Here is a 22,768-nt window from a genome sequence, read left to right on the forward strand (position 1 = left end):
AGAACCTTGATCCATTTTATCTCACCACCTTGTACATCGTAGGCACTTAATAAAAGATTATCGCTGCAAATCAATTAGTGTGGGATTTCCTATTAAGCTAATTTACCACTTACTGTTTTTCCGAGATATCTATAGACCGTTTCTAAAATACACAGCTTAAATTCTCAAGCTGCTAATTTTGAGGATTCTGCCAGTGCTCTTTAGACAGTTAGGAACACTTTGCTCTCTTCCCTCTTCTGGGTCCGTGTCATGTTGTCATTAGCCAAGGTAATTTACTGGTAGTATTTTTCAAGATGGGTTATCATTTCTTTAAAGCCCTGTGTCCGAAAAAAGAGGAGCTGTTTGGATTAGCAGTATTTGCGAACCATCCACAAAATAAACAAGAATCTGATTACAGACCTTGGTTTTGTTTTTTTTTTAATACAGCAGGAAAACCTAAAACGTCAACAAGTTTTGCTAAGAGACTGTACTATTAAAAGGAAAGTTATCTTTCTGCGTGGTACCCCAGGTTTGTTTTTTTCACGTTTGTTTTTTCATCATCGCTTGTGTTTCTCAGCTTTTCTTCATGCATCTTCTGCCCAATTTTGCTGAGTGCTGGTGGGACCAAGTCATCCTGGACATCCTGCTGTGCAACGGTGGTGGAATCTGGCTGGGCATGGTCGTCTGCAGGTTTTTAGAGATGAGGACTTACCACTGGGCAAGCTTCAAGTGAGTCATCTTCCTCCGGGCCCTGAGTCACGGTTTCTCGCAATGTAGATATAACTGCCTCAGTAGCACGCAACATGAGTACGTTCTCTGATGATAAGGAATAAATTATGCATTAGTAACTGGAACTCAAAAATGATTATAAGCCCAGTTTCAGGCATTCCAGAAAATGCTAAATCATTTTCGAGTTTCTCAAATCCATCCCCTCCTTTTTATCCATATGCCTCAGCCTGAATTCACACTCCCATGGCTGGATTGATTAGTCCCTTGTCCCCAGGTTAACCCCTCTAAGCCTTCTGCCACCATTGCTTGAATGATCTTAGGAACATCACATCCATCATGTCATTTCCCTGTGGTGGCTTCTCATGGGCCTTAGGACAAAGTCCATAGGCTTGGCAATTATAAGTCACTTATTTATTCTGTCTCAAATTTATTTTGTTATGTGGTGTAAGGGGGAGATTTCACAGCGTTATTGTGTTTGATTAACCGGTTTTCCCCGTCCCTTTCATGAATAATCCTTTCTTTGGCCACTGACTTGAAAGGACACTTTTTAATATATTTCATACAGTATATACTGTAACAAAATCTGTCGCAGTGCTGGGTGTTGCTCCAAGCAAGCTTCATACGCAGTATCTCATTTGAGCCTTACATCAATCCTAGGGATAGACGCTGCCATTCTCTTCACGTTAGGGTTGAAGGTACTGAGGCTTCAGTGTAGTAATTTGCCTGAGGATACCCAGCAAGCAAGCAGTAGAGTCTGAAATTACATCAGGCTGTCTGGGTCCTTAAACACTCCATAATGCTTCCCTATTTTCATACATTTATGCTTCAAATTCAACTTGAGAATCATCCTGTCAAGTTCCCAAGATGTAAGCGCAACTAATGAACAAAAAAGTCCTGTTGGTCTTAAGTTACATTAAACATATGAATGTATATAGATCAGGTTGGATTAACCTTTTCACTACATTAAGTATTCCAGTTCTCCATCACACTGTATCTCTGTTTACTCCCATCTTCCTCTACCTCTTTCCGTGAAGTTTCACCATTTTTCTTTTTTTTTTTTGTGGTACGCGGGCCTCCCACTGCTGTGGCGTCTCCCGTTGCGGAGCACAGGCTCCGGACGCGCAGGCTCAGCGGTCATGGCTCACGGGCCCAGCCGCTCCACGGCATGTGGGATCCTCCCGGACCGGGGCACGAACCCGCGTCCCCTGCATCGGCAGGCAGACTCTCAACCACTGCGCTACCAGGGAAGCCCTCACCATTTTTTATATACAGGTTCTTCATCATTCTTGTTTATTTTTGGATAGTCTCTGTTTCTTTGTTGCCCTTTTGCCTCAAATCTTCTTGCTGGGAGATTTTCTCACTGCATGCTTGTTGATGGGTGGGTGAGTGAGTGAAGGAACAAACCTGGTTTCCTTCTACTCCCCCTTCCCAACCCCCTCCTCCCTCCCCAAGAACAAAAGGCCTGGCCTGTTTATCCTTATGCCGTCAGCACTTTAAAACGGTGTCTACGACCTAAAGGTCCTCGCTATACATCTCTGTTGAATTTAAAAAATCTTTACCATTTATTATATCGTATGACCTTGGATTTCGGCTCTCCTGGTCTAGCACAAGAGGACCAGAATCTACCCCCAACTCTGAGGTTTACAAAGAGAGCCGGAGTCAGCCATTCCCTTTCTCGGAGCCCCAATGTTGTCATTTGTGAAACGTGGGACTATTTGTTTCTATCACAGGAATATGAAATTGAGTGATTTCTAGGATTGAAACCAAGAAAGGTTAAAAATCACTGTCACTCCAAACTGTTCACTTAACTGAGGAAGCTGTAGAGTGAGGAAATGCTGTGGGTCCCCTCACACGTGGAACATGTTCTCTGTTTTATCAGGGCGCCCTGGGGGCGGGGGCATGGGTGGGAGTGGTGTCCTTCCTGGCCTAGTTCCAGGTGGCTGTCTGTAATGTACCTCAGCTTCTTTTGTCACCAGTTCACAAACTGTGGCCTGTGCTGGCGTGGCCAGTGCACTGGTGCTCCCCACCTGGCGTGCTGCTCTCAGCGCATCACCTGTGAACAGAGGCCGCTGTTGGAGAGACGTTCAAATAGAAAGGAATCTTTCTGTTCTGAGCATTGGTTGTAAAATAGTCAACGCATTTTTTACAGTTTTTTGGGTTTTTGTTTCTTCCCCCTCCTATCTCTCTGGATTTTCACCGGAGCTGTTTTCTTCTCACAGGGACATCCACACCACCACCGGGAAAATCAAAAGAGCCGTGCTCCAGTTCACTCCTGCTAGCTGGACCTATGTTCGGTGGTTTGACCCCAAATCTTCATTTCAGAGAGTGGCTGGAATATACCTTTTCATGATCATCTGGCAGGTATCTCTTCAAATGCTCAGAAGTAGGGGAAAACAAAATAAAAACCATCCGGGAATTTAGGGTTCATGCTAGTTGACATTACTTATCAGCTCCATGCTTTAGAAGATGTAATATTCTGCAGCTGACATATAGAGTTAAAGTGATGCTGTTACGCCTAAGGTCTTGATTCATTGTGAAGATGTTTTAAAATATGGATCTTTGAATTACAAATTGGAAACAGATTCAAATTCCCTGTAAAAACCTTGTGCTCAGCATCTATCACCCAGTGAGTTAGGCGTTGGATGACCTTCTCAAATGATCGTTTTCAGGACCACAGCAACAAACGTAAGGCTTTTTCTTACAGTCCAAATTCAGTATTTGAGTGTTAAAATTGTGCCTCAGCTGTTACCACTTTGGGTAATTTGTAGAACGCTAAATACAGAAGCCCTCTGCTACCTGTGGGGACTGGAGCCCTTTGGGGACCTGGGTCCTCCAGAGTGGTGTCGGCAGTGGAGAGAGGCTCTCGCCCCAAGCGGACTGAAGCGATTCAGACAGCCAGGGGTCTTGGAAAGGGATTACCCAACAACTCTGTTTTCCAGAGGCAGCCTTTTTTTTATTGTCCCTCCTGTCCCCAGGTTAATTGTTTCACAACTTTGGGAGACTAGCTGAGGGAAACCAGCTTTCACCGGAAGGGTCTTTCAGAATCATCAGACATGTTTTGAACACATATGCACAAAATACTCCCAACATAAGGAGAAAATGGGCACGTGTCACTTTAAAGATAGACTGTCCTTGTCCACAGAGGGAGGAGAATAATGCCCATGTCAAGAAATGGAGTTTATGGCTACAGAAGTGTTCGTGAATAGTTGTATAGTCACCATGGTTTGGGGAGGTCAGTGTGTAGGTAAATGGGGTGTGATTAAGTTTTACCTTCTGGGGCAATGCCAGGGAAGGCAGAGGTTTTCTTTTATTACGAGGACCTCGGAGGAATTTGGATTTGCCCAGGAGAGAGAGCGGGATGTGCTCCTAGAGCGGCAGAATTCCACTGGGCCCACTTTCCCCCTGATGGTGAGCACGGTGCAGTGATCAGCTTTCCTTATGTGGTGATGAGTGAACCATTTTTATTTTATATCCTTAAACTCAGCACTGTGGGGAAAGGCGCACATTTTATGTCACTGAAATGAACCTGCTGGTCCACGTGATGTGCTCTTAAAGCAGTGACCTTTCCTAATCTCTGCCCCTTGCTTAATCTGGAGGGGAAATGCAGTGGCCTCTGGGCGTTGAGCACAGATTTCCCGGTGGGCATCTCTTTTGTGCTGCCAGGACTGGTCATGGGATGAGCGGTACTGGGCGCTACCCTCAGGGAGCAGTCCCACTGCCAGGTGAAGCCTGGACCAACCCCACACCCACTTTTAAGAGCTGCCTTCGGTTGAGGATCTGCTCGGTCCCTGGCACGAGCTGACCGAGTCCACAGTCATCTCTCAGTCACGCACACGTGCCTCAAGCTTCTTTTGGTTATTGAAGAGCCTACTTTCCTGCTGTCAGACTTTTCAACCTGGCCTAATTTCTGCCGGGCTGCGGAGGTGTTCCATGGTACAGATTCGTTGTCATCATTTCGCTCTTAAAGCATCTCTCTCCCGACTGTCCCAGCAGCTCACACACGTGAGCCAGGTGACAGTCACGTGAATCTGGAAACACAACAGATGGCTGATGCCCCCTGTGCCCCTCTCAACACCCAGCACCTCCCCTGGACCCCTGCTTGGTTGGTGCCTGTGTTGTACTGGTTGTTACCGGGCTTAAGCAGCAACCCTTAGAGACCCGGTATGTCTTCTGGAAATGCTTTGAACATACCAGTTATTTTTAGCTGTAGAATGTCCATTGAAGGAATAGATGTTCATGACTTAGCATGAAGCACCAGGTTGACTCTCGCCTCCTTCTTTTGCAGCTGACTGAGTTGAATACCTTCTTCCTGAAACATATCTTTGTGTTCCAAGCCAGTCATCCGTTAAGTTGGTGTAGAATTCTCTTTATTGGCGGCATCACGGCTCCTACAGTGAGGTAATTCTGTGTTAGCATGACCGTCAATTGAGCATGATTACCTGCTTTGTATTCTCCTATGTAGCATAAAGGAAGTCACATAAGCTAGCAGATTTTCCGTGAAAATGTCATTCTGAAGAATTATACATCCAGGGGGAAAAAAAAGACTTATACGTCCAGAATATGAAGAAAACGTTTTGCTTCTCAGACCTCAGTAACATGAAGACCAGCCCCGCACCATTATTTTCAAACCCCTTTACGATCTTCACTGCTGTCCTTTTCTCCCCCGTAGCCTCCTACTTAAAACAAAACGAGTAACAGAAATGCTAAGGTTTTCTTCCTGAGATTATTGAAAACGAACAAACGTTTTTATGGTGGATTGAAGTAATAAATTATGTTATTTTTAGAATGAGACTTCATTAGTTATTTTAGAGCCAATTAAGTTAATTTCCTTTTAAAAATGTCCTTCCTGGGCTTCCCTGGTGGCACAGTGGTTGAGAGTCCGCCTGCCGACGCAGGGGATACGGGTTCGTGCCCCGGTCCGGGAAGATCCCACATGCCGTGGAGCGTCTGGGCCCGTGAGCCATGGCCACTGAGTCTGCGCGTCCGGAGCCTGTGCTCCGCAACGGGAGAGGCCACAGCAGTGAGAGGCCCGCGTACTGCAAAAAAAAAAAAAAATGTCCTTCCTGTGGTCCTCCAGGACAACAGGGACAAGGATGGGTGTCCATGCCCTCCTTCCCCTGGATTCATGACTCATGTAGGGCCTTAGAGATGAGGCGGTGTTCAGAGACTGTCCCCGACGTGGACCGATTCCAGTGGACTTCAAAGCAAAACACTTTCATTTGTTTCATTGTGCCTATTTGGAAATGGCATTGGGGTTTTGTTTTGTTTTTTTGGGTTTTTGGGGGTTTTTTTTGTTTTTTTTTGCGGTACGCGGGCCTATCACTGTTGTGGCCTCTCCCGTTGCGGAGCACAGGCTCTGGTCGCGTAGGCTCAGTGGCCATGGCTCACGGGCCCAGCCGCTCTGCGGCATGTGGGATCCTCCCGGACCGGGGCACGAAACTGCGTCCACTGCATCGGCAGGGGGACTCTCAACCACTGCGCCACCAGGGAAGCCCGGCATTGGGGTTTTATATCTAGTGTGGAGGACCGGCATTGATCAGTAGAAACACCCAAGATCTCTGCACAGCTGATATAAATACAAACCAAGCAGATAAAAGAGTTTGCTCTTTAGAAGCTGTAGAATAACTTAATTCATTATTTGTAATGTACTTGTGAACTACACAAGTAGAAGGTCTCACTTGCCGGGGAGAGTGGGTGTTTTCCTTGGTCAGACATAGCCCTCACCCCCAGCTAGCACCTTTTCTTGTCCTCATTCATTATTACAAATATATTTATTTTATATATATATATATATATATATAAACAGGAGAGTAACAGCTGGTAAACCGCAGCCTTTTGCCCCTTTATAGACCAGTGGTCCATCGAAGTAGTTATCTCATGCATGCAATTTTCCTTTGGTGGGTTGGAGCCTCCCTACTGTATTTAAAATTTGATTTAATTTGAGGCTGCCAGTTATTTTCAGGAAAGATTAGCAGTAGTTTCTTCATAAAATTAGGAGCAATCAACAAAGTCAATAAGTGGGGAAAGAAATGTCTTATAAAACAGAACAGCAAATCACATGTGATTCATCATGAAAATTTCAATATTGTTAAACATTTCACAACAAAAACTAGAGATTTAGACCAGAGACTAAAAATCCAGTGTTCAGACTTTTCGAGAGCTCCTTAAAATTTTTGCCAAACCCTACGGGTTTCCACACAATTCTTTTTTGTTTAAAACTTAGCCACTTTCTGTGTTCCTACACCACTTGAGGCTCTTCATATGTAAGGAGATGGTTTGACAAGCTTCTTGGAAAGATGGAAGTACTCTGATGGGGTTTAGGTCCCAATTAGCAAATGCCAGGCCCTAAAAGGGAGAGAAAGCTCATAGGCTTCAGTATAAATCATACATACATACCAGATCTCCGTTTTCAGATCTCCTTTTTAGACTTTCACATGACTCTGCTTTGAGAAGATATTTGAGTGAACATTCTTTTAATCTAATAATATAATGTGCAGTGTAGGACGTGGACACCATGAGTAAAGTAGCTGAACTAGCAAAAGCAAATTAGGTAATGAAAATGTGAAGTTAGAGGAAAACCTGAATTCTTTATAGTTACAATCCTTCACTTTGGGGTACAGAGGCGACAGTTTATGGGTGAGCTTTAGGCATCCGTGAACCCCCCAAAGTTTAATGCAAAATTCTGTGTGCATGTTTTATGTGCCTTTTCATAGCTTTCATCAAACCCTCAGAGGAGTCTGTGACCCACCTCCACCAGAAGATGATGAGTTAAGTTTCAGGGGCAGTAATGAGACTCTAAGCCTCCACTGTCCCACAGGCAGCCTCTCCCACGTGTGGCTACTGGGCACTGGGAGTGTGGCCAGTCACCCTGAAATGTGCTGTTCGTGTAGAGTACACACTGGACCTTGAAGGCTTAGTGCAAACACAATATAAAATGCTTCTTTATAATGTTTTCAATACATTGGATTATATATAAATTAATTATTAAAATGAATTTCATCTGTTCCTTTTTACTTTTTTAACAGGGTTATTAGAAAACTTTAAATTGCATTTGAGGCTCATACTGTATTTCTATTGCATGGTTGCTGCACTGAGCCTCTCACCTCCATGTCATCACCTCTTTTCTGATCATGTCAGTAACATTCAGTTATTGGCCTCAGCGACAGTGAGGTGCAGCTACAGTCCCATTCCAGTTTCTGAGAGCCACAAATGTATATATTGCCTGGTTACGAACAGCAACCTTTATCCTGGAAAGAGCCAGAGGAGACAGTGACCCTGCAGGAGACCTTCTGGAATCACCTCCGTGGAGGGAGACTGAGGCACCCACCTGGGGTGGCTTTGGCTCAGGGCTGTGGGAGTCTGTGTCTGAATCAAGACTGCCTTTGCCAATAATCTGGCTCCAATAACCATCCCCCTCCAACCCGATCCAGATTCTTAGCCTCTTACAGGAAGGTTTCAACAGGCACTGGCTTCCTATTCCCTTAAATAGAACTAGACCAGGCAGCCCAAGTATGTGGAACAAGGCAGACATATTTTATACTCACGCTGTCAAAGTGATTTAATTCTGTATTGACTTGCTGGTCTTCCAGAAGCTCTCAGTGAATTCCACCTTTGTTCTTTCAGACAGTACTATGCTTACCTCACCGACACACAGTGCAAGCGTGTGGGAACACAGTGCTGGGTGTTTGGGTGAGTAATCTTTTATCGTGGACATATAAAACCACTTTAGCCTCTGAATTTCTTGGGTTATTTCTTAACCCTACATTAAGTGCCTTTCAGTGCAGTTTTGTTTTTGTGTGTCTTTCATTTTTAACATTCCTTTTCTGATTTAAATTTAGAGGAGTTAATTGGCAAGTTACACAAAGAGGGTGTAGAAACTGTTTTTTAAAAAAATATTAGGAAATCAAAAGATAATTCCCATGTAGAACTTGAAGACCTTGTTTCTTGAAATAAATCAGAAAGTGAGTTATATGAATTCCCTGTGAAATTGATGGTGAGTTTGGGACAACATATCGTGATGGGCTTAACCACATTTTACGTTACTTTCACACCAGAAAGACCCCACAAAGCGACTGCTTGCTGTCTACCAGGGTCTAATTTTATTGTCCCAAAGACAACTAACACATGGTGACAATTTATTGTCTCATTACAGATACAAATGCTGTATCTGAATTTACAATTATTTAAGTGATTTGAAAGAAAGCAGAGGTTACCCAGTTTAACCCCAATATTAAATGGGAGATACTCTTCTGTGTCTCAGATAAGTGCTTCTTCTGCTTCAATACCATCAACATCTCACCATGCCATTTAGCAACTGAAGTTCCAGAGACATCCAGCACACCTGTAGGTGAAGTTCAGTCCCTCAGGGAGCTTACATTCAGGACCTAACCTAGGTTCTAAATGGAATGTGACAGCATAAAGAAAATCTGATGAAAACCCTAACAGATTTTTAAAGAGTAACTTTTTTTCCCTGTATTACATGCGTATTGAAACATCATCCAAAGACATCAACTATTTAGAGATACTTGCTGCTTACGTTGCATTGTCATTCGTTCCGTGTGTGTGTGTGTGTGTATGTGTGTGTGTGTGTGTGTGTGTGTGTGTCTGGAGCTCTCACTCCAGATTCTGGGGAGTTAGTGAAGTTTGATCTAGGCAAGTTTCCCACCGCCTTCTTTCCAAAAGACAAAGGGCCGTTGTCACTGTTTCTCATAAATTCTGTGATGTAAGCTGATTTTCCTACCCAAAGTAGCTTAAAGGGTGATAGGATGGACTCAATTTCCATCCTATGGATAGGATGGATTTCCACTGATTACTGATCTGGCGGGAGAGAGAATTCACACATCTACCAGATTTCTAATGTACTTCTGTCACAGGAAGGAGGAAGGTGGGCTGCCTTCCTACTGTCTTGTCCGAGGACTGGGGATCTTCCCTGCACTTCCTTCTTTCACCACATGCCTCTTCTTTCCACGGGCATTTTTCTCTTCACGTTTACAAGTCCTTGCCAGCGTCTTACTCTACGGAGCGTGGGTATATTTTCCACAGAACTCTCTACTTACCTGTTGAGGAAAAGGAGACGGCGGATCAGAGAGAGAGGCAGTGTTACAACAAAGTTTTTTTTCTGATCAGGCGGTCTGAAACTATAATCACCGTGGAGGGAGAAATGGCCGAGAGGAGCAAGGGCAGAGAATGGTGGCAAACGCCACTCCAGAAAACTGCGCCTTGCTGAAAAGTGGTAAAAGAAAGTAAAACGCAAATGATCTGAGATGCAGAGGTCAGTTGGCTAATTTAGGATGCTTTATTATAGAGACTTGAGTCCTCCCAGAATGGTGACATCAAGGTTAGTGAACCTTGAGAACTAGTGGGCCATGCTGAAAACGAGCAAGTCCGTCTTCATAAATCAAGCAGGGCAGACCTGCCTGGCGCGTGAACTGGGGCAGGAGCTGCCTCTGGGCGGTCAGCACGGTCAGCCCATGACGGTGAAACAGGAGGCGCGGGCTCCAGTCTCTTTTCTTCGTTACGCAGTCAACTGAGTGGGTCCTGAACAGCATTTTCTGAAAATCAAATAGAGTCGGAAGATGTCAGAGCAAGGGGCCGGTTGTTTTGTGTGACTTTTGTTTCAGTCGTGTGTGTGTGTGTCTGTGTGTGTGCGTGTGTCTGTGTACTGGGCCACAGTGAAAAATAGGCTTCCTGCCGTGGGTCTCAGATCACAGAAGTTGGAGAAACAGGTCTAGTCTGCTGGTCACCAAGCTCTTGAAAGCTGCCTCAGTCGGCTTGAATACCCAGACACCTCTCACAGTAAGCTCTGGGTGTTCTGTCTGGTTAAGGGCAGGTAGGCACACTTCTTCTTAACATTTTCTGATGCAGTCCTGCATCCCAGCAAGACGTCCCAGCAAGAGGCTGCACACGTTCTGTGTGTCCGCCGGCAGGCGCCCTTGCCCTCGCTGCTTCCCTGACAGCCTCGACTTCAGTGTGACAGTCGACCTCAGCCCTGCTCTCCAACGTGCCAGCCTTTGTTGTGGCGGGGAGCTGGGGAGGAAGAGGGGGTGCTCTGAAAAGATCCAGGCGACCACTCCTAACCTTGTTTCGTTGGGGCTGTGGGCCAAGACAGCTCCAGATTCTTTAGAGGCGTGTCCAGGAGACTTTCTGCTTTGCACAGGTGGCTCTGACTCTGGGCATTCCGTTGTTTAGAGCCGTCCATCCATTTGACCATGGCAGTGACCTCTGTCTGCCAGTAGGGAGGGGACCGGGGGCCTTCTGGGCCTCTTCCTGCCTTTTTAGAGATTATCTGTTCAACAAGACCAGTCCCTCCAGATTCCGTCCTGATCGAGGCACACCTAAGGTGGCCTTATCTGAAATCGCTGTTCCTGGGCAGTCTTTGGGATCACGTGACCGGCTATGTTACCCTCACCTCATCCGTTCTTACCTTCAAGCTCTGAACCTTAATAAAGGTCTGATTTTAGTATTCATAGATGAAGTTGTATTATACAAGGTTGGCTTTTTTCTCTAATGTTTTAATTAAAGAGGAAAACATGGAAGTTATTTTTTCCATCGTTTTTGGATTTAGCAAAATTGCTTACAGATGCAGAGGATAAAGGGTTTTTATCATCAGCAGAACTGGAGCATATTAAATCTGGAAATTCTAAGATGGCTGGGAGGGAATGTGATTGCTGCCTTCAAGTTACTGAAAGACTCTCCTGGAAGGCTCCCCTATACGACTGCAGAGGGCAGAATTAGGACCAGGGGTGGAAGGAGGCAGGTACCAGCCTGAGACAAGGAACGACTTCCCAACAGCTAAAGAAACTGAGCAGCAGAGGCAGCTGCCCACAGAGGTAGTAGGTTCCCTGGCCCTGCAAGGGCTCCAGCCAAGGGGGTGACTGTCCACCCATTGTGATAAGCTCCGACTTAGATGATACCAGGCAGCCTCCGGCTATGAAGACGTACGAGTTGAGATTGTAGTCTGTGAGGAAGGAAGATGTAAAGAATATTTGATTATTTCTGGGGAGGGATAGAGGGATGAAGAGGCAGAGCACAGAGGGTTTTCAGGGCAGTGAAACCATTCGATATGACCCTCTAATGGTGGACACATGTCATTATACATCTGTCCAAACCCATAGAATGTACATCACCAAGCGTGAACTCTGACATAACCTGTGAACTTTGGGTGATGTGTCAATGCAGGTTCATCACTTGTGACACATGTTGACAGTGGGGGCAGCTGTGCATGTGTCGGGGCAGAGGGTATAGGGACTCTGTACCTTCCTCTCAAGTTTGCTATGAACCTAAAACTGCTCTAAAAAAAACAGTCTGCAGAAAAGAAGAGAGGAGTAACAGTACAATAAACTTTTAATTAAATCTAAATATGTATGTATATATAATAATATATATTATTCCTGAAGAAAGCACAGTGTCATTTTGTAGGGGACCTGCTTCCAGTGTTCGGGGCAGAAATCTTATGACCACTTGAACTTTTTGATGGAATTATGCGTATTTCTGGTAATGCATAATGCTCTGATAAGATGAATTCGTATTTAACCTCTTGTTCTGTCTAACAGGGTCATTGGTTTCCTGGAAGCTATTGTCTGCATAAAATTTGGACAAGATCTCTTCTCTAAGACCCAAATCCTCTATGTTGTGCTTTGGCTTCTTTGTGTGGTAAGTCATTACTTTTTTACCCAAAAGTGTTAGTTAAAGTCCTCATGGTGTCTTCTAAAACAAAACAAAACAAAACACTCTTGTGTACCAAGGTTCCTTAGAAATTTATAGACGGGACATTCTACTGTAGTAACGCAAGATTGGCCACTGGTCTGAAGTTCAAGAATAAATACATAGGACCACATGGCACCTAAAATTGGTCACCTTTGCAGGTTCTGGTCAAATGCCCTCAGCAGGTGCATCATACTCTCATTTATTTCGCTTATGAGAATTCATCTACACTTGCTGAAAATGTCAGGCCTGCCATGAGGTGACAAGGATAGTTACAGTGCCCCGTAACATATGTACTACTGTCCAAGGGTTTATGTACAAAATGACAGACTGTTGTTTATAGGCCAGGTGAGGTGTTTTTGGAGGTAATCAGACCATACAGTTTCTTCCCCGCAGGCCGACTTTATAAGCCTGTGAAGGATGTGTTTTCCTCTCGGAAGGGAAGAGCCCTGGGGGCCCCCAGCTCCGTTGTCCTGGGACTTTTCCCTCCTCTTTCAAATGAAGCAAGATCTTGCCTAGCTTAAAATTCTGTCATTGCGCTTCTTAATTTGTTTTGTTACTTTGGGGAAAAGTCTTATTTTACATTTAAGATTCTTCCCTTTTACTTACTTGGTCCAGAAAATTAACTCGGGCTTTTTTTTTTTAATGATCATAGAAAATTTCAAACATATGTGGAAGTAGATAGGGGGTCGCTCACCCCTCATGCACCCATCATCCAGTTTCAACAATTGTCAACCCATGGGCAGTCTTATGTCCTTATAGTGCATACTCACTATCCCCAACCCTGGGTTACTTTGAAGCAGACCCACTTTACTATTTCAGGACGTATCTCTAAAGAAGATAAGAATGCTTTTTGGTTGGTGCAACCACCATACCATTATCACGCCTGAAAAAGAATTAATTCCTTCATACTGTCAAATAGCTAATCCACGTTCACATTTCTGATGTTTCCTTACGTTTTGTATTTTTTAGCAGTTTATTTGAATCAACATCCACTGATTGCAGTTGGTTGGCATGCCTTTTAATAAAAGGTCTCTTTTAATCTACAGTTTTCCCTCTGTCTCTAGCTCTCTCCTTTACATTGAAGAAACAAGCTCTTTTGTCTTCTAGATTTTCCCTCAGTCTGGTTTTACTGACTCCATCCTTACTGTAACTGAACAGATTTCTTTGTCCTCTGTACTTTCTGTAAATCGGTAGCTGGATGCAGAGGCTTAATCAGATTCAGGTCTAATTGGTGGGGGCGGGGAGCAAAACTAAACTCTGTATTTCTTTTTTTGTGTGTGTGGTACGCGGGCCTCTCACTGTTGTGGCCTCTCCCGCTGCGGAGCACAGGCTCCAGACGCGTAGGCTCAGCGGCCATGGCTCACGGGCCCAGCCGCTCCGCGGCTTGTGGGATCTTCCCGGGCCGGGGCATGAACCCGCGTCCCCTGCATCGGCAGGTGGACTCCCAACCACTGTACCACCAGGGAAGCCCCTAAACTCTGTATTTTTCAAGTGTTTCTTATTGCCTTTTGTGGTGTCTGTTTTTAGGGTTACTTGCTAGAAATCCTAACTGTGCCAGGGCACCTTGAGCCTGTTCTATCCTGTTTTATCTTGAACAATGAAAGGGAATAATGATCTCCTTTGTACTCAGGCTCCGGAATTAACGCTCAGAAGTATTTTTTCTGTTGCAGTGTGACTAGATACAAGGATTGGTTGGGGCAGTGTGTCAGATGGGCCAGGAGATCTCACCATGCGCTCCTCACATTTCTGTCTGGCGTGGGCACCCCAGCTCTGTGAATTGTAGTGTGACCCATGGCAGTGGGCAGGTGTGGGTGCAGCCCTCACCTGGCGCCGCTGGGACCACAGGGAGGTTGAGGCAGGCGGGACTCCTGGGACGTGGGCCAAAGGCCCTCCTCACAATGGCCCACTGTGGGCCTCCCCCTGGGGCATCAGCAGCCAGAAAGGTCTCCCCAAGGGCGTGTCCAAGGAGCGATCTCTGGTCACCCAGCTGGTGGGGCTCCTCCAGTCTCTCTCTAAGTTGTAGAGACTTTCGCTCTGTTTTACTGATTAGACACTTAGCATATACCTCCTTACGTTGGTGAGTTTTGATCTGCCTTGGTGTCTGTGTGACAGTAACTTATTTTGAGGACATGACCCGTTTCTCAGTCTCTGTATCACTAGCATAGTCCCTTATAAGTCTGTCATGTTGCCACGTTCTTGTTAGAGCTGCCCTGGTGCCGGAGCCACACAGGTAGGTGATAGTGAAGATTTATTCATGCTTACTAGGTGCCAGACACTGTTTGAAGCACTTTTCATGAATTGCATATTTGATCTTTACACTTTGAGGGGAGGTACTTTATTATCCCTCTTTTATAGATAAAGGCTCAGAGAGGTTCACTCACTTACCTAAGGTCACACAGGTAGCATGTGGCAGAGCCAGGACTCAAACCCAGATAGTCTGGCTGGAGATTTCCTGCTCCCCCTCCACAGGTGTCCCCCTTCGGAGGATCTCCAAGTCCACGTGGGAATTACACAAGCAAACTACTTATATTGCAAACATCCTAAAAGATGTTTGGGTTGTAGTGAGGTAGATGGACCTAGAATCTGTCCTATAGAGTGAGGTAAGTCAGAAAGAGAAAAACAAACACCATATGCCAACACGTATATGTGGAATTTAAAAAAGCGGTACTGATGAACCTAGTGACAGGGAATAAAGAGGCAGACGTAGAGAACAGACTTGAGGACACAGGGAGGGGAAAGGGTACGCTGGGATGAAGTGAGAGAGTGGCGTGGACATATATACACTACCAAATGTGAAATGGATAGCTAGTGGGAAGCAGCTGCATAGCACAGGGAGATCAGCTCGGTGCTTTGTGACCACCTAGAGGGGTGGGATAGGGAGGGTGGGAGGGAGACGCAAGAGGGAGGGGATATGGGGATATATGTATGTGTATAGCTGATTCACTTTGTTATATTCACATTTTTATAAAGCAGAAACTAGCACACCTTTGTAAAGCAATTATACACCAATAAAGGTGTGCAAAAAAGAAAGATGTGTGTGCACGGAGCTAGAGGAGCCCTAGAGAGAGCAGCAGACAAGCTGGGGTGAAGCTCCTGGAGGTGATGTGTGCTCAGGGTCACAAAGGATCACAGTGAACGGCTCCCCCATCCCTCAGGTGCCCCAGCCTAAGACCCAGGCGGCTGCTTCCTCTCCACTGTCAGCCCCCATGTCAGCCCTCTGGCTCTATTCATTCACCCGGGTGGCCCAGCTCCAGCCCCTCCTCTGTTCCCACTGCCTCTGCCCTCTAGACACCCATTTTCTCCATCCTGCCCTTCACCTCCATTCCCTACACTGCTGCCGGAGTGATCTTCCATAATTCCGATCGGAACCCCTTTGCCCTGCGTAGAATCATTTCCCCTATCGTTGGGGCCTAGAGGGCCTAACAGTACAGCATTTCCCCCCACCAGGTTCAGAGCAATTAGAGATAGTCAGGATGGACGAAGGCTATGGCGGCAGAACGGCAGCTTTACTACTGAGAGTCCACATTTTTCGGTATCAGCTTCAGGTGCGTGCCAACAAGGGGCTTCGGATTAGTGAACCCCAGAAGCAGACACGCTTCCTCTGCAGCCCCAGGAAGCAGGGCGCCCACATTGCGCTGGTGGCCTCGCACCCAGAGGGAAAGAAGGGAGACGCCCAGCTTCCTTGTCTGTTATTCCCTAGTCCGTTAAGATACTCGCACCTCCCTGGGGAAGGGGCGAGGGGTGAGGGAAAGCAGGAGTGTTATACCAGGGAAGCCCCCTCCGTGTAGACAGAAACAGCAAGAAGGAACAGCATCCCCACCACAGACCTACCAGCTGAGATAGGAAGTCGTGCTTGTGTGTTTAGGGCCGTCATTCTGGATCGTTCACCACACCCACCGCCTGTACCCTGTGCTCGGGCTCCGCCAAACTATTCCTAGATACCTCAACCCACCATCCTTCCAGAGTCGTCTTGCCTTCACCCAGGAGGCTTCCTCTGCCCGATCTGTGTGCTTTTCCCTGCGTTCTCTACCTGGTGAATCTTAACGCCAAGACCAAACTTAAATCCGTGTCCTGCATGCAATACGCTCTCACCTGCGAGGCAGGCTAGACGACCCCTCCTCGGGGGACCAGCCGCATTTGGTACATGTTTCTTTTAGTTCTAGCCCCAGTGTGATGTAACTTGGGGTATTTATATCGGTCTCCTCCACATGACACTTCCTGCTCACAGAGAATAAGTTTCCATTGTCCTTTTGTCCCCATGGACGCTAGCACAGGAAACACTCGGCACACGCAGGGAGGAGAAAGGACTGAGGTCAAGGGACAAAGACCGGGACACACAGAGGCAGGTTGAGAGACAAGCACGTCCAAAGACTGGAAGCCATGCCCGTGCCAGCGTCACAAGAGGACGGCGACCTGTTTGGGGAGCAAGAAGACAGAGGGGGTCGTCTGCGTAGTATGGGCTCTGTGTGTCTTGGTTGGAGATTCGAAGGTTTTTCAGAGGAAAGACTGTCTCACGGGGCAGCTGGAGGGTGGGAGAGTATGGCGGGGGGCGGATTGGAGAAGGGCTGAGCCTGAGGGTGTTGGAGGGACCTCAGTGAGAACCTATCCAAGGCAGCGGCATTGAAGATGCAGAGAAAGGGCTGGATCTGAGAGCTTCAGAGCCCAACTCGATAGACGATGTCCCCTTCTGAGAGCTGGGAAGGGCAACTCCAGGCTTTCCTGTTTGTGCCACTGGTGGCTTTTGGTGCTAGTAACAGGTTGGAGGATATCAGAGAAGCCCCTCGAAAGGAGATGAGTTAGGTGTGAGGGACCCTTAGATTTTACAGGTGAAGGTGTCTTGTGTCATTGGAAGTTCTGGTCTGTCCAGTAGCACTGGAAAGACTCGGTCGGCGCTGGAGGTGAAAGAGGTGGGAGGCACCTGTGTGTAGGGTACGGTTGGAGCCGTTGGGTCGGTAAGAGTCAGGGAACATAGTGTGGGAAGGAGAAGCTGGCTGAGAATGGCGTCTGGGGAGCAGCCACATTTTAGAGGCCAGGCCAAGGGCAAGAAACGGCCACAGGAAAGAGGACTTTGAAGATAAGCAGAATCCCCCAGTTGGTGTTAGCAGTGATGAATGCCATGGAGGGGGACCTGGCCTGAAAAGAGGCCTTTGGCTGGGATGATTAGGGGTCCCCACTGCCTTGCACATTTACCAGTTAGAGAAAAAGAGTGGAAATAAGGTCCTGGCACATTTTTATAATCATGGCCTTTATTAGAGATCAAGATTGGTCTCAATCTTAGGAGTGAGGCAAACATTATTAAGAGAGCGTTGAGTTACACCAGGCCTCCACACTAAGAGAAACAAAGCCCCCAATTATTTGCCTTTCCTGGTAGGAGAACGTACACAGAATTTGAGATCAGTGTGGAAGTAAAGCTCCCAGATGCTGGTTAATAAGCTGCCCCGCACCAGTTGTCTGATCAGTCGGGGTGAATTTGAGCACACCTTACCATAGCGTGGAAGCCACACCGGGGCGGGGGGGGGGTGTGCTGCCTTGGCTCTCAGCCCTCACGTTTCTCTTTCTTTCTTCCTTTTATTTAAACAAAATCCGTACAACTGTCATTTTAAATCCAGGCCTTGACATTTTAAGTGGGTACTTGCCTAGATTTCCACAGGTGTGATTGCAAACCCATAAATTACACGCTTTTGTCTCCTGGGACAAGTGTATAAAAGGGGCCTCTTGTACCCAGGTGAAGTGGTAAACTTGGCAGCTGCGGCAGGCCCTTTGCCTGGCGATCGTGATGATAAGCATCTGTCTCCCAGCACCTGCCAGTGTTTGCCTGCCCCGCTGCAAAGCCAGCTCTGCTCAGCTGTCTGCTGCTGGAGCAGCCCCAGCTGCCTGCCTGCCCTCCCAGGGGAAGGGAGGAAGCTGGGGGACGAAGAGGAAGAGCCCCACACGCCTGCCCTCTGGTGGGCGGGTTGCACAGTGACAGCCAGCCCAGCCCTGACTGCTCCCATGGTCTAGCGGCGCGGCGCTGCCCCCACCCCCCACCCCCGCCACCGCACAGCCACCGACTTGTCCACGGAGGTGGAACCTGTCCTCCCTGCCCTCCCTGTGAAACCTAGGCCGGCCTGTTCTGCTCTTTGTCAAGGAGCTAACATATACATAGGTTTACACACTACAGATGCTCTAGTCTTCCCACTCTTGCCATGCCGTGAAAATCGTACATTTAATGGTGGTTGTATATTAGAAATCTGAACAAGTACTGGAATATGTTAAAGATTAGAAGTAGTTTTCAGTCTATAATTTGAATATATTCATTCATTGCCTAATTTTTTGATGGGGGGGATATGAGCTTTTTAAAAAAAATTCCTAATTTATACCAGTTTGTATATGGATTTAATATAAAATGAACTAGTGGGTCTTCTTATATTTCATGTTACCTCTCCACCATGCCACTATTCACACTTCACTGATGTAGAAGGAGAATGGCCAGCTGGAGCGCTTGGACTCCTTTCTTTCTTGAGACTTAAGGTGACTCTGTGCGCCCAGCAGACACTTAGTGAACGTCACTGACCTGAGGAACTGGGCCAGGGCTGGACCACAAGCTGCGGTGATGAGAACGCACAGCCCAGCCTTCCCTGCAGCCTTGGCTCTACCCTCCAGGCTGTGGGCTGTGCAGAGGGATGGGATGGGACTGGCTTTTCCCATGATGCTTTGCTTCCTCCAGGAATGGATGAGTGGACAGATCAATAGAGATATAAAGATGTGTAGACATAAAATCAGTATTTATCTCGATAGCCATCCCTGACTTGTGATCCAGGGATATAAAGAGACCTGTGTTCTGGCTTCAGTCTTGCCACACTCTAGCTGTGTGTCTTTGAGAAGGCAGTCGCCTCTGAGCCTTCATTCCTCTGCTGTGAAATGAGGGGAATTGAAATTAACGATCTCTGAGGCAATGCCTCTAGATCTAAAGTTACGATTCTTAGAAAGAATTAAAATTATTCAAGAAGGGAAGAGTCCATCATGATTTCACAACTGTTCCCATGACTGGGTCAAGGTGGCAGGTCCCCAAGAGGAAATGCAGTGGAAGAGATGGAGGTTAGGAATTCTTGAAGAGGATTCACTGTCAATGGGTTCCTAGATCAAGGAATTCTGAAGAAATGTCATGGCAGGACGGGCAGTTTGGTTTGGTTGGGTTTTGGTGATCCACTTACAGTCGCGAGGGGAAGGGGAGGCCTGGCTGGAGGACCTGGCCCAACACGCTGCTTAGTCCAGACAGCCAGGAAGTTTTCCCCGACTTGTAGTTTTTTGACACATTTTTAAACTTTGGATTCTTAGGTGCTATTTTTTTCCTTAGAGTATAATTTAGGGTGCAGGGGGGCCAGTGGGGCACACATGGGGGGAAGCGGAGGTGATCCTGGCCTCTGGGTACCCGTGGACCACGCCCTTCTCTTTTCACACCAGGGCTCACAAGACATTTTTATTTTCGCTTTAGTTTCCTATCTACTTAACTGAGAAAAACAAAAGCAACCAGAACTGGGGTCAGAGCCGGGCCACTGAGACTAAAAAGCAGCGCCAAGCCCAGGGCAGCGGTGTCCTGCTGGGGTCTGCCACCTACACGTGGGTGTGTGTCCTCAATGCCCTCCGGCACCACTGTGACCCCAGACTGAATGAAACTGCTTTTTCATTCAGAAATCCTCTTCCCCTCAGAAGCTGACAAGCTAAGTCCTTTTTTTTTTTTTTTTTTTGTGGTACGCGGGCCTCTCACTGTTGTGGCCTCTCCCGCTGCGGAGCACAGGCTCCAGACGCGCAGGCTCAGCGGCCATGGCTCACGGGCCCAGCTGCTCCGCAACATGTTGGGATCCTCCCGGACCGGGACACGAACCCGTGTCCCCTGCATCGGCAGGCGGACTCTCAAAACACTGCGCCACCAGGGAAGCCCAAGCTAAGTCCTTTTAACTCTTTCCAGTGATGGGCGGCAGGGTGCAGAGGATAGGCTGTGAAAATCAGGCCAAAAAGAAAAAAAAGAAATACAATGTAGAGTCCTATCCGTCCTCTTAGGCAGAACCTGCAAAGCTGTTCAGAAAATGCATCCCACCTGATCCCACATCTAGAAATGATCTTCACTCTGACAGTGGAGTCACAGTGGTAACTGTGGCCTCATCGGAACTCTTCTTGCCGAAAGCTTTAGGGGTGCTGCCCCCCGGGGTTCACCTCTGCCGCATCCAGCCATTCTGTAACCGGCATCCCGGGAGAGAAGGCAGAAATGCGTCGAGCCATCGTGTATGAATTCCCATTGAAACCCTGAAGTTCCAGGAAGTGGAATTTTTTGGTGCACCCTCACTTATAAAATGGTTTTGTGCTTGTTTTTCTCTTCCAGGCGTTCACTACCTTCCTGTGTCTGTACGGCATGGTTTGGTATGCAGAGCACTATGGTCACCGAGAAAAGGTATAGAATGGAAGGTGGAGATGGCCTTTTATTTAAACTAACCACGTCCTGCTTAGCGCTTTAGCCCAGAGCACATGCACGTGAGGATGTGGCATGTACGGCACAGTGAGAGCCGGGTGTCAGCCTCCCTGCTTTAGAGACGTAGCCAGTGCAGAATTCACTTCCTATCAGTTGCCATCCTTACGTGTGACTGCCCTATTCAATAGGTCAGGACTTTTATCCTCATTTCTTAAGGGGGTTAAAGCTTAATTATTTGTTTATATATATATATATTTTTTTTTAAATTGCATGTCAAGCCCCAGAGCAGTTTTTGAAAAGCTAGGTCTTTCACTCTGTCCAGGCCTCTACCTGTATCCCAGCCTCGGGCTCCCATCCGGAAACTCCTGCCCTGCCCACTTCATAGTAGATGAAGATTAAGGTAGAGGATAGATGTGAGTGGGCTTAAAATGCTGTAGCAGTCTTGTCAACTGTAATTATTTTTAAGTAAAAATAACAGCTTTCATCCGTTATTCATACTTTTAGTCTAAGGAGCTAAAGGCGCTTCCTAGAAGATGTAATCTGCATCACCTGGGATATAGCCTTGATCTTATAGCTGAGAACATAAGCGTGAGGTGATCCTGCACTTGCTGGCGGGGATCCCCAGCCTGGGAGAGGCCAGGGTTGAGCAGCCTCGCTTGTTTGCTGGTCCCCCTCCTCCCGGGAGCACTTGAAATTCCACCACTAAGCCTGCCTCTCTCCCTAGACCTACTCAGAGTGTGAAGATGGTACCTACAGCCCTGACATCTCCTGGCCTCACGGGAAAGGTACAAAAGGTATCTCTCTCTTGCTCTTTGTTAAAAACGCTCCTGGGTCCTCTCCCTCCCAAGGCCCAGTAAAGGGATTTAGCATCAGTATTTATCTTCCGAATGTTGATAAATATATGCCCTGAAGGGTCTCAAACCTACTCATCGCGTGTCTCCTGTTACTTATTAAGAAACATGCAACGTGCTCACAGGTTCTGCCCAAGAAACTTGCTTCGTAGGAAGAGGTGCCCCGTGGTTCTGCCTTTTCTGAGACAGGAAAACGTAACAAGATCCCACTGTCTCAAGCATCCTGATGGGGATGTTCCTCCTCTTGGCTTTCACCGTGAGTGAAAAGCGTTAGGAAGAGCTGTGTGCCAGGAGGAGAAACCTTTCCGAAGAGGTGGATCGACTTAATCGTGTTCATCCAAGAGATAGGCCAGCACGAGGGGGATCTCAACAGTGTAGTCAGGGATCTCCCACTGGCCTCTCTCCGAGGAGCATTTTGGAAAGATTTGGGGCCACCTGGTTATCTTAAAGAATTTGACTCGTAGAACAATGACCCACTGGATAGTAATTCCATGTCAGTTATGAGGTGATTGTGGGCTTGACTGAAGGAAGAGAACTGAATGTCAGGGACCGTGAATTTTAACCCACAGAATCGCTCGGAGAAGCGGGGACAAGGGAGGGGAAAACACAAGGGAGGGGAAAACACTGCTGAGGCAGTTGCTCTCCTGAGTTCTTTTGGGGTGAAGCTCATCACAGCTGTCCCTGGGGAAAACACTGCCGAGTGCTGGTCACCCTGAGATGATTTCTCCTGAATCAGCAACCTGTTATGGAATGCTGATGGAGGTAGGCACAGGGCTTCCCCTGGGCTCCCTTATTCAGAACCATCCTAGAGATCAGTCCATGGCCATTCCGGGTTCTCCACTGAAAAGACTAAAAGAAACAAGCAATGGTAGAGATATATTTAAATGAAAGGTAGACAGCTTAAAAAAAAAAAATCTGGGCCCTGGAGCAGAGAACCTTTTGCCTTAGCTGCTAAGCCAGAGATTTTCCATGTTCTCAGCCCGAGGGCAGAGCCAGCCTAATGCCAGAAAGTTCCGATGACCTTCCAGGCCTTACACACCCCTACCCGGAATGCCCA

At 47.0% G+C, this 22,768-nt stretch overlaps 1 protein-coding gene across 4 annotated transcripts in view; it reads left to right on the forward strand.

The window, feature by feature from the left end:
- PTDSS1 (phosphatidylserine synthase 1) overlaps positions 1-22,768 on the forward strand; it is a 65,458-nt gene that overhangs the window by 40,852 nt on the left and 1,838 nt on the right. For 3 of the 4 annotated variants that reach the window (XM_004275365.2, XM_049700257.1, XM_049700256.1), the window contains 7 exons: positions 557-708; positions 2,928-3,069; positions 4,994-5,106; positions 8,332-8,397; positions 12,261-12,360; positions 20,774-20,842; positions 21,585-21,654. In XM_004275365.2, coding sequence (XP_004275413.1) covers positions 557-708; positions 2,928-3,069; positions 4,994-5,106; positions 8,332-8,397; positions 12,261-12,360; positions 20,774-20,842; positions 21,585-21,654 — 712 coding nt within the window. The remainder of the gene's footprint in view (positions 1-556; positions 709-2,927; positions 3,070-4,993; positions 5,107-8,331; positions 8,398-12,260; positions 12,361-20,773; positions 20,843-21,584; positions 21,655-22,768) is intronic. The other variant, XM_049700255.1, reaches the window with a different exon arrangement.

The sequence above is a fragment of the Orcinus orca genome, chromosome 17, assembly GCF_937001465.1.
Source record: "Orcinus orca chromosome 17, mOrcOrc1.1, whole genome shotgun sequence".
In the NCBI taxonomy this organism is placed as follows: Eukaryota; Metazoa; Chordata; class Mammalia; order Artiodactyla; family Delphinidae; genus Orcinus; species Orcinus orca.